Below are 12,120 nucleotides of genomic sequence, written 5' to 3'. Positions count from 1 at the left end.
CAATGAATGTTGTAAATATGAAGGGAATGTGAACACAATAAACCCATTTCACTCCAATACTTACATGTATAATTGATTACCCTAGTGAATTTATTTAAAACAACCTCATGCCTAATAATATTCTTATTAGGCCTCCATACCAAGTAACTAATTGTCTCATCATTTTCATACTTTCTCTATAGAGAACAAGAAATAGCTTTTGCAAATTGATCTTCAAAGACAATATAAACCGAAATTGTATAAACCTCTCTAGCATGAATAAGAAGACTTACATTAGCAACCTCCAAATGACGATTACCTCTCAAAAACCAAAAGTCCTGCTTACTTTCCTTACTCCTCCACTCAGCCACAACATCAAGAAAAGTCTTGTAAAAATCACACAACCCATCCGTCTTCCTCAATCTATGAGAAATCGAACGGTTTGTGATTTCACTCCTTTGGTAACTCAAAACTCCTCCGGAAAAATATTCTTTAGAATAGGCTGGACACCATCTTTCTTTGATCGAGTACAAATGATTTAACCAATCATTATCATTACAATTGTACTTGTTCATCATCCTAGCAAAAGAAAGTTCACTTTAATAAACATTATATTCATATATTACATATTTATGTTCATAATATATTTATATATGTTCATAAAAATGTTTATGAAGTTCATAAGAATAACAACAAACAAAACAACCAGTATACAGGTTCATACTAAACCAACAAATTCATAAAAACACATATTCATAAAATAAACCTATAAATTCATAAAATATCTAATTATGATCATAAACAATGATAAACATGTTCATATAAATAACAATGAGCAACAACAAATTAAAGATAATTATATTAAAACATATGTCCATGATTTTAAATCATAAATTCGATGTTTCATATAGAAAGTTCATAATGATGTGCCAGAATAACAACACACAAAATAACCAGTATACAGGTTCATACTATAACAGCAAATTCATAAAAACACAAATTCATAAAATAAACTTATAAATGCATAAAATATCTAAATATGATCATAAATAATAATAAACATGTTCATATAAATAACAATGAGCAACAACAAAATTAAAGATAATTAAATTCAAACATAGGTTCATGTTTTAATATAATAAATTCACTGTTTCATAAAGAAAGTTCATAATGAAGTACCTTGGCCAATAATGTTCGAATTCAGCAGCAGTTTCACAGTATTTGAGCAGATAATCAAAAAGATCAGTGAACCCCTTCAAAACTCTGAATTTACCGATATTTGTTTTTGAGTTCTCCGTAAGATGCCATGTACACAGACGATGTCTAGAATTTGGGAAAACTTCTCTTATACCAGCTGCAATAAAAGGTGCTTGGTCTGTCATTATAGTAATCGGATGACGCCCACCACCCATTGATCTCATGAAAGACTCAAACAATCATATGAAACTGCTTGTTTTCTCATCTAGAACAAATCCCATCCCAAACATGACATTGTTACAATGGTGATTCATACCAACAAAAGGGGCACATATCATGCCATACTTGTTTGTTCTATAAGTAGTGTCAAAAACCATCAAATCACCAAAGTGTTCATAATCCCTTTTCATTATTCCATCTCTCCAAAAAACACAAGTAAGGGAATTTCCTTCATCTACCTCAAACTCATAATAGAAATCAGCTTCCTTTGCTTGCCTTTGAGCAAAATACTTGATCAATTGATTACAATCCGAGCCATCAAGTCTATTGGCCTTTTCAGTAGTCAAAGCATTGTATATATCCTTTCAAGTACACCCAAGATTCGGCGAACCACCTACTTCTTTGGACAAAAGACGTAGTGAATCAGTTACCCTAACACCACTTGCCTTCATTACACTTATGACCTTCAATTGCTCTTTATTCACATTTCTTTGAGACCTTAACAAATGTCTTTTGTTAATTGGTATAAAAGGATGATTATGATCCATCTGATGATCCACAACAGTCCATACACCTGGATCAATAATAAACTCCACAAAAGCGCCACAATTTGTACGAAAATCTAACTTCTCAAACTTCCTCACATGCCTCTTAGAGTCATTCTTCAAACCAGCACATGAACATACATATCTCCTACTTCGCCAAACAGAAGTCTTACCAACTGTTCTTACATTTCCCTTCCTTATACTAAAACCAATCTTAAAAGCATAATCATTGTACAAATTATATGCTTCATCATCACTAGTTACTGTTTTCCTCATTAATTCAGATTCTTTAGCTTCTGTGTATATAGTTTCAACTGGAGTATCTGAAATAAATAACACTGAATGTTCATAATGTATAATAAGTAAATTCATAAATATGTAAAGAATATTCATTAGACACGTTAAAGAATACAAATAAAATATTCGATATCAAATGTAATGTTCATTATTTAAGACTCAATTATCATCATATAATAGACAATTTTCATTATTTAATAAACAATGTTTATAAGTTCATAATTTTTAAATGTAGTGTTCATTATTTAAGAATCAAAGTTAATGTGTAATAAACAATGTTCATAGCTTCATAATTATAAATGTAATGTTCATTAGTTAAGAGACAATATTCAGAATAAATTAAAAATTACGAAAATCATAACAACAAACAATTGCAGCACGCAATAAGCAACAATTAATCACAGTAATCACACAAAAATCAAGATTAGCGCAAAATCAAGACATAATTATACGAACAAAAATCAATTGATTTTATTATTAATTAATCAAAAATATCACATTCATCAAAATTATACGATCAATTTCAGTAAATCAAGACATAATCTATAAAATTAATATAAAGCATAAAAATATATACATAAATTTGATTGAAAAAATGCAGAAAATTACATAAAATTCAATTCATAATAATTAAGAAAACCGTATAAAACCTAATCAATCAAAATTGATTAATCAGCTCATAAGAAATCGAAATTTATACATAATACATCAAATTGATCGAACATAACCAAAAATCAGATGAAATTGAATAACTAATCAATTGAAACTAATCACAACTAACCTAAAATCATACAAAACACAATTACAATTGAAACTACCAAAAAAAATCTAATTACAGATCGCAAAATCAAGCAACTAACCTGCATTGATGATGTCTTCGTCAAGAACAACCAATTCCATATTTATCCAATCGAAACAGATGCAATCGCAAAACAGAGGATAATTTTTCCAGAAAAAAAAGAGAAAAAAGAAATTAAAGAAGGAGAAAAAACATAGATTAATTTTTCCAGAAAAAAACAGAGAACAAACTATAGTAATGAAAATTTTTATGGAAAACTTTGATGAGAATTAGGAAATATAGGAGAAGAAAGAGAATTGGAAAAGAAGAAACCAAAATTTTTTAAAAAGGAAACTAAGAGACGTGAGCGGGAAGAAAGACATTAGAGAACACTAAATAGGTGCTGCGTTTCACATTGGTTCTCCTGCGTTTTGAGCTGAGTGCACCTACTTCTAGGTGTAGGAGGTTACACCTAAGAATATGTGTCATTATTCATCAGAATTGGGCTTATAATATATCGTTGGAAAGCTCTTTTCAAGCCCCATCCACAGAGAGAAAAGAAAAGAAATTAAAAATATCCGCAACACTAGACTTTCTACACTTTAACCTCATTCTATTATGATTCAACGTGAAAGGTACTCATCACCGGGTTTGGTTTTGGGGAGACACAAATGGGTGTCTACAGCTACGCCTGTAACAACCTCCAATTTTTGCTGTGATAGAGTAGGGAATATTTCAATCATTACCCAAAACTTGAACCCCACTGTGATCATACACTTAATCATGGTGGCGTCCAAAGGGAAAGAAGATAGAGCAAAAGAGTCTCCAACAAGTTTTATGAACTTGTAAACCGTTCACGAGGTGAAGGTTAAACCCCTTAACGATCCAGGAAATTGTCAACTCTAATAGGTTTGGAACCATGACTGGTAGTTCGGGGATGAAGGTACAAATCCAACCTAAAAAAGATTGAAGCTGCCCTAATAATAAGCCTCTATTTTATTTTGATCGTATTCATGTGCGCTTTCTGACTAACATGCAATCATTAGGTTTAACCCTAAACCTGTTTATCTATGTTGGTTGAATATTATGCACAAATAAAACTATTATTGGCGATCACTTGAATTATAATAAAATTAACCCTAAACAAGATTATTAATTATCTTATTAAGCGTGATTACAAGTACAAATTCTCTTTAAACATGCATAAAAGGTGTGATCAAGCAATAACCATAAAAATAATCAAGCAACAATAATAATCATAACAATAATAATCAGGTTAAAGCATAATAATAGCAAGATCCTAGTCATAATACTAACAAGATTAATAACAAACTCTAGCATGTCACTAAGCAATAAAAATCAAAGCTTTAACCTTAACATGATACTAACATGAACATTAGGAAGAGAATAGGAAGCATCACAGGAATCACAATAAGCATATTTGATATTATAACTTTTTCCCTAAACATAATACTAGGAATCACTGTTGTCATTCAAAACATCAAGTATCCTAACATGATACTAGGAATCATAATAACAATCTAAACATGATTTCTATATCATAATATCAATGCAAACAATTAAAGCACTTACTTGGATGCCTCGTATCTCTTTCTAATAACAAAATACACGCGTTAGTAATTTAAAGGAAAATATAAACAAAACAATTAAATAATAATTGAAAGAGAGATTTGGGACCAAACCCTCAGAAATTAAAACTTTTCACGTCTAGGGCGAATGCAACTTCGAACTTGGTTAGGTGTTTCTAGATCTTGCAAATGCGGAATTTTGTAGAGAAAGCATGAGGGAGATCAATGGATTCTTGAAAACTAGAGAGAATTAGAAAATTAATTGTTGTTAATGATTGAAAACGGATGTTTAGAAGGCTATTTATAGATAATATCAGCCGGAAGAATAGAAAAATGAATCAAAGTTTCGAAGAGAATAAAACGACTTAGCGTCAGACACCAAGACTTAGCGCCAGGCGCTAACCGTGTCGTCAGGCGCTAGAAACAGTTTTCACACGTTTTCTTAATTTTGATAAAATTTAGCCGTACGGAAGGGAAAAATCGTATTTTCTGTAAAAACACTTCTTTTAAACTCATTAAAACTCTAAAAAGTCAACTAAAGTTAATTTATCAATGCTAATTAAATTAGGAATGAAAAGAATCTTCTAGAAGAATCTAGAAAACTATAATCAATTATAATTGCATTAGGAATGATAAATCAATATTAGGCCCTCCTCTAGATCATTGGGCCGCGTATAAAGATCAAACCGAGCCCAGTTTAGTAATTTAGCCATAACTTCCTCATTATTCATCGGAATTGGGCTTATAATATATCGTTGGAAAGCTCTTTTCGACCCGACCCAACTACACTATTATTGAACCCTTGCCATGGACCAAACCAAACTGGATTGGCTGTTTTCTAAAATAGGTTTCAAAAATAGAGAGAAAAAAAAGAATTAAAAACTAATCGCAACACTAGACTTTCCACACTTTCACATCATTAGATTATGATTCGACTTGAAAGGTACTCATCATTGGGTTTGGTTTTGGGGAGACACAAATGGGTGTCTACAGAAGCCCCCACTTTGACTGAGTTTGGACAAACACAAGTTTCGAAAACAAAAGTCAAAGTATCAATAGGGACGGAGAATGATTCAGAACGTTCTGCAATCCAAAATCACTCTTGTAACGCCGATACCTGTAAAACTAGCGTTAGTTAAATAGATAAAAGAGTTAAGCAATGCGTATCTTGCACCGTCGAGCACACGTCACTAAGAGTAACCGATTTGTTGCATTCGCTGTTGTTGTGACAACCTTCCGCAAGCTAGGGAACGCCATCCTGCTATTTGTTTTGACGATCTTCTACAAGCTAGAGAATACCGCCTGAAGACTGCTACACCTGTAACTGCCTCCAATTTTGCCGTGATAGACTTATACAAGCTAGAGAACCCCATCAAAGATTGCTTCGCCTAAAACGACCTTTTAGCACTTTGTGACCATCTTCCGCAAGCCAGGGAACACGATCGAAGATAACTTCGCCTGAAATCATCTCTAGTTGTTTGTGACAACTCTCCACAAGCTAGGGAACCCCGTCGAAGATATACTCGCCTGAATCTATCCTCATTTGTTGCGATAATATTCTGAGGAAAATTACCGAAGACCAACGCCTGTCGATCCTTTGCTTTGCTATGCCTGTACGTCGGCGCTTTTGCTGCTTTGAATTGCGAACCAGTATGTCAGTGCCTCTGCTGTTTATGAACCATTATGTCGGTGCTTTTGCTATATGAACCATTATGTCGGTGCCTTTGATGAGCCAATGCTTAGGCGTTTTAAGCTAAGTGAGACGATCATTTATCAGGTCGATCACTTTATGCCATTATAATCAAACCTACGTTAAGCATGTGGTGAATATGCTTGGCACTCATAGGAAGTGGGAATTGACATATATGATTAGGCACAAGGAAAGTAGGGAGCCGCCAACAAGTTATTAAGGAACTTGTAAACCATTCACAAATCATAAAAGGCAACCATGAGAAAGGGACAACGATAAGCAACAACGATTGGCCCGTGAAGGTTACACCCCATTCATAACCCATGAGATTACTAACTCCATATGGTTTAGAACCACAAAAAGAGGATCGTGAATGATGGTACGAATTGAGTCATGGAGTCACATTCGCCCGTATTGGCCTCTACTCGATTCTTATAGCGAAAAGTGATTCCTGCGATCTCAAAGGCATACAAACAAAATATTTAATTTGCTCCAAACTATTATTAAGCTAAATTGGTTTAATATTAATGCAACATATAATTTCAAAATATTAGTGATCACTTGATTTAATAACAAGATTAAAAAGGAACCTAAATCGGTCGTTCAAATTATCTAATTAGGCGTGATTTTCAATTATCTTATTAGTTCTTGAAGAAGGAATTTTGAAAGAAGAAGGGTAGGCAGAGGAGAGAAAAATAGAAAATTAATTGATGCCCCGTACATCAGAAATGAGGGGGTATTTATGGAAAAAAAGTGCCGAGGGAACACACAAAACCCTAAAAAAATAAAAACCCTAAAAAATTGCACCGCCACGGAAGAGGGCACCGTGACACGGGGAAACCCACCATCAGACGGGGAACATTCCCATGACACGGTGGACAGCTGTGTGACACGGGAAATATTTAGGGTACAGGGAACAAAACGCGTGAAGGGTTTACGTGGAAAGGGCACGAAAATCCCCGTGTCACAACAGGTGCACCGTGTCACGGGGAATCCCACCATCAGACGGGGAACATTCCCGTGACACGGTGGACTTTACCGTGATGCGGGATCCTGCAGTCCATTTTTCCGTCTAAATTCATTTTAACCCTAATTTCGTTCAGCATTTTTAAGTGTCGATTGATAATTTCAGGCTATTTCTGATTTATTATTATTAATTGGGATAAAATAAATAAATAAAATAAATAAAAGGTTTGGGCTAAATTGAATAATAAAACAATAAAATAAAATAAAAAAAGGTTTGGCTGAAATTAAAAAACTATGCTTTGGCTAAACATCAAGACTGATCCATGGACTATTCAAAAAAATGAATTTAATTAAATAAGATATTTTAAGTACTCTCGGGATTAAATACTGAACCCGACCAATAGTGGCGGTGAAAGGTTGTTCATCATCGGGTTTGGTTTTGGGGAGACATTTTTAGATGTCTACAGAAGCCCCCACTTTGATTGAGTTTGTAGAAACGTCAGTTTCGAAAACAATAGTCAAAGTAGTCGATAGGGACGGAGAATGACTTAAGATGTTCTGCGATCCTAAATCACTCTGTATACACCGATACCTGTAGGAAAATGTTAGTTCAAAAGATAAAAGAGTAAAGGGATAGAATACATATCTGGCACCATTGTATCGGTGACAAATGAGTTTGGCAGCTTCCTATGCTTGAAGGAATCCACCGGATGACGTTCGTTGAAACGCTTTCCATGCCTGAGGAAAGCCGACTGATGAATTTGGTAGCTTTTTAAGCCTGAAGAAACCTACCGGATGATACTCTCCATGCCTGAGGAAAGTCGACGTATGATTTTGGTGTCATTCTATGCTTGAAGAATTCCACAAATAATGCCTTCCATGCTTGAGGAAAACCGACAGATGAATACTTTCCATGTTTGAGGAAAGCCGACAGATGAATACTTTCCATGCTTGAGGAAAGTCGACAGATGAATATTTTCCATGCTTGAGGAAAGTCGACAGATGAATACTTTCCATGCTTGAGGAAAGTTGATAAATGATATAATCGTTGACTTCTTCGTGCTGAGAGGTGACAACGACCGACAATTTTCCATGTTTGAGGAAAAATTTGTCTACTTAAATTACAAGTCTCTGTGTATTGAGAACCTTACGCTAAAATGATAGTGGTTCGATTGTCCCCGAACGTGGGCCGTAGATGATTCACACCTTCAAGCTGACTGTCCGACCATATTAGGTGTTTAAAATGTCGAAAAATTGACTTTGACGCTTGCTAGGGGTAAAACGGTAATTTTGACACGTAATTTTAATGGGAAACTAATTGTCAAAAAAATGCGGAAAATAATTTGAACTGGTCAAAAGATGGCAAGAATATTCGATGACTGCATTAAAAAGCATGCAGGGCACACAGCAAGGCCACCGTGTCACGTGGCATAATGCCGTGACACGGCAGCTAGTCCATCACGCGGCAGCTGAGCCCGTGACACAGGATATTGTTCCTTGCTGAACTGGTCAAAAACACGTATTTTGACTTGCAATAATTACCGCGCCATGTCAGAATAGAGCCGGTACTCAGCAACGGTCACCGTGACACGGGCAACGGGAAACGTGTCACGATTTTATTTTTTATTCCTTTAAATTCGAGCTTTTGCTTTTGGCCATTTTAATTTACTCACTTTTCTTTTTCTCTCTCTTCATCTTATTTCTTCTTCATTTTATTTTTGTCTTCCTCAGTCCACCGCACCACGATTTTAGCCACCGTGTCGCGGCGATCTGCTTCTGTTGTTGCTTCTCTCCCCTTTTTATTTTTCTTTCTATTCGCCACGGAATTGTTTACTGCTGTCTGAGTAACCACGCGACACGGTATTTGATACTGTGTCACGGTGCGTATAACCGTGACGCGGTGGGTCGGTTGTTGAGCTCGGGCTCGTCGCGTTTATCAGGGAAACATCGCGACACGCGCACGAATACCGTGTCACAGCTAGTAGCCTCGTGCCGCGGGTGTGGAGTTGCTATGTTTCGCAACCTTTCCTGAGCTTTTCGAGTTCATTTCTTCACCAAGCTCTCTCGAATTTTTGCATTTTCTTCATTTTTAATTCCTTACAAAATCCATGTAAGTTTCCTTTGCTTTTTTTCATGAATGCCATTTTTGCTTGAAATCCTCAAAAAATCTATTTGGGGATTTTTGATTTTGAGGTTTTATTTCAAAATTCTTCTTATGAATTGACTTGTATATGGATGTATGTGTGTTTTTGAGCAATTTGAGACTAAGTTTGTGTATTTTGGTAAGAAATTGAGCAAATCACCATTTTTTGTACTACTTGTGCGAAATGGTGTTCTTGTTATTCATGTTGTTCTTTTGCACTTGAAATGATGATATATTGGTTGTATATTTTGTAAAATATGCCATGATGTGCCAATTTATTGTTCTTGTGCAATTTGAAAACATGTTTTGTTTTGTGTATGTACTACATTGTCATGGAGAACATAGTATCATACAATTAGGAGAACATAGTATTAGTACGTCATGGAGAAACTAAACACTAGAAATAATTCCATTATTTTGCTAATTTTTAACCTTGAGGTAAAAATTTTGCGTATAATAGAAAATGCCATTTGTTAAGTCGCTTTTGAATAAATAACTAAATAACTTAGGAAATGATGCTAAGCATTTAGATTTTTATTTTTGTAATAGCATGCCTAGACAACGGGATCGCGAACTTTCTACCCGTGGCCGGGGTCAGGCTTTTCGGGAGGACACTCCCACAGTGAAGGAGTTATGTCTTCGATAAGTGCAATTACTAGATATATCAAGGATCACTATTATGGAGATAATAAGTTCATTCTATAGGGTCGTCAATGTTTGGTGCTAGATATGACAATTGATCTTTGGGCTAGCTTAATGGCCCAAAGCCTTATAGAATGGATCCTACAAGGTCACACATAAGAGTACTGGGTTAAACAAGTTTGAGGCCCATTATTGGGCATCATGAGTTCATGACATACCACATTGATATTTGGGCTTGGATAATTAGAAGAGTATAATGGGTTTTGGACTTGACATGGTTTTATTTCTAGATATGATCTATAAATATAAACCATGCCTAGGGTTGCATGATAAAACAATTGACATACAGTGAATTGTCATACAAGCAACCAGTTTTTCCAAAAACCCTAACTCTCTCTATCTCTACTCGGCCCTCTCTCTCTCCTCCCTGTCCGTACGGCCCTCCTCCTTGGGTGGCGCGTGTGGTGGTGCGTGGGTGGTGTTGTGGTGTGTTCGTGGCTCAAATCTCCATTGAAGGTTGATTGAAGTGTTCAGTCACAACTAACTAGCATTAGTGGAGGTTTAATCCATGCTCGTGGACTAAGTAGAGGAATCACGCTTGGGGTTTTTTGTCTCCCATTGTTCTTGCTCGATCGCACGTGGAATCACGCTTCAAAGGTACGATTATATGTTCTTTATGTGTTATGCATTAGATCTTGGGATTAGGTACTGTATGAATATGATTCATGTAATTCCGCTGCGTAGTACCTATAAACTCCTACAGTGGTATCAGTTAGCCTATTGCATTTACGCATATTGACTATAATTCTTTGATAGTCCATAATTTTAATTCAATTAGGAGGGAGAATAATTTAATTATGGGTAAATTATTATATTAAATGTGATTTAACTCCTGGAATTGATTAAATGTGATTTAATAATGCTCAAAATAGCCATGAAGAGATCCGAATTTTGCCCTAGATTACTCGAAAATTTCGAAACCCTACCCTATATTTTCCAAAAATTTCAAAACCCTAACCCTAAATTATGAATTTTGTGTTTTGGTTTTGATTTAATTCGTTTACTATGTAATTAATGATTTTAATCTATTTGATTTCATGATAAATTATGAATTTTTCAGGATTAAATTATTTAATTTAAGTGTTAAATTAAATTGGGGATTAATTTCACGAAGAACCCTAATTTCAAGATTGAATGTGATTTAATTTTGAAATTAATTGGACCACACTAACATTAATTTAATTTTACAAAATATGTTTTGTTTTATTTAAATTAAAAATAAAAAAAAAAGTTTTTAGCAGCGACAACCGCGGCTGGGTGGCGCAGCCACGGCGGCTGCCGCTGCAGGTGGTCCGGAAGGAAGGGCGGGGCAGGGCAGCAGGTCGGGTCAGGGGTGCAGCAACAATAGCACCGCGCAACAGTTGCACGGCAATACTACTGTTGTTGTGCACCGCTGTAGAGCAGCGTACACCTCACGGTGTACGGCCACCGTGGCCGGCCTCGGCTGGCTACACCACGGTAACTGGTGCACGGTTTTCAAAAAAAAAATATTTTATTTTAAAAATATTTCAAGATAAATATGATTTATTTTAGATGAGATAAAATATTTTGAAAATATGATCTTTTATTTTGAAAGATAAAATCAATTTTATTTGGATAAAATCTTTTATTTTAGGATAAAATCAAATATTCAAAAGTTGTTATATTTGATATTATCCATATTTGAAGTTGTTAAATTGGTAATTATCCATAATTAAAGTGGTTAATTTTGGATAAGATTTGTTAGGATATTCTGAGCATATTCCAAAAGGATAATAATTGATTTAAATAATCTGATTATCCCATAATTTTTTTTGGATAATAATTGATTTAATATTTTGTGATTGGCTAGTAATTAGGATAGAATTTCCTAACATTGTTTGGATAATCTTTGAGGATAAATATGATTTATCTTTTAAGATTAAAATAAGATTTGATTCTATCTCATGACTAATTTAGAATATATGATATTTTATTGATGGTCATGAATAATATATGATATTATCTAATTACATTAATTAAAATATGAGATATTT

The 12,120-nt window shown here is 34.7% G+C and overlaps 1 protein-coding gene across 1 annotated transcript; it reads right to left on the bottom strand.

The window, feature by feature from the left end:
* Positions 1-1,760: 1,760 nt before the first annotated feature.
* LOC145634899 (protein FAR1-RELATED SEQUENCE 5-like) lies at positions 1,761-3,137 on the bottom strand. The gene is made up of 2 exons (XM_081686233.1): positions 3,098-3,137; positions 1,761-2,263 (listed from the first exon to the last, which is right to left on the bottom strand). The coding sequence occupies exons 1-2, from the start codon at positions 3,135-3,137 to the stop codon at positions 1,761-1,763; spliced, it is 543 nt and encodes a 180-aa protein (XP_081542359.1).
* Positions 3,138-12,120: the final 8,983 nt, after the last annotated feature.

The sequence above is a fragment of the Chenopodium album genome, chromosome 1 (assembly GCF_948465745.1).
Source record: "Chenopodium album chromosome 1, dcCheAlbu1.1, whole genome shotgun sequence".
Lineage (NCBI taxonomy): Eukaryota > Viridiplantae > Streptophyta > Magnoliopsida > Caryophyllales > Amaranthaceae > Chenopodium > Chenopodium album.
The sequence above is the reverse complement of the archived record's forward strand: the minus strand, read 5'-3'. Positions and strand labels throughout refer to the sequence as shown.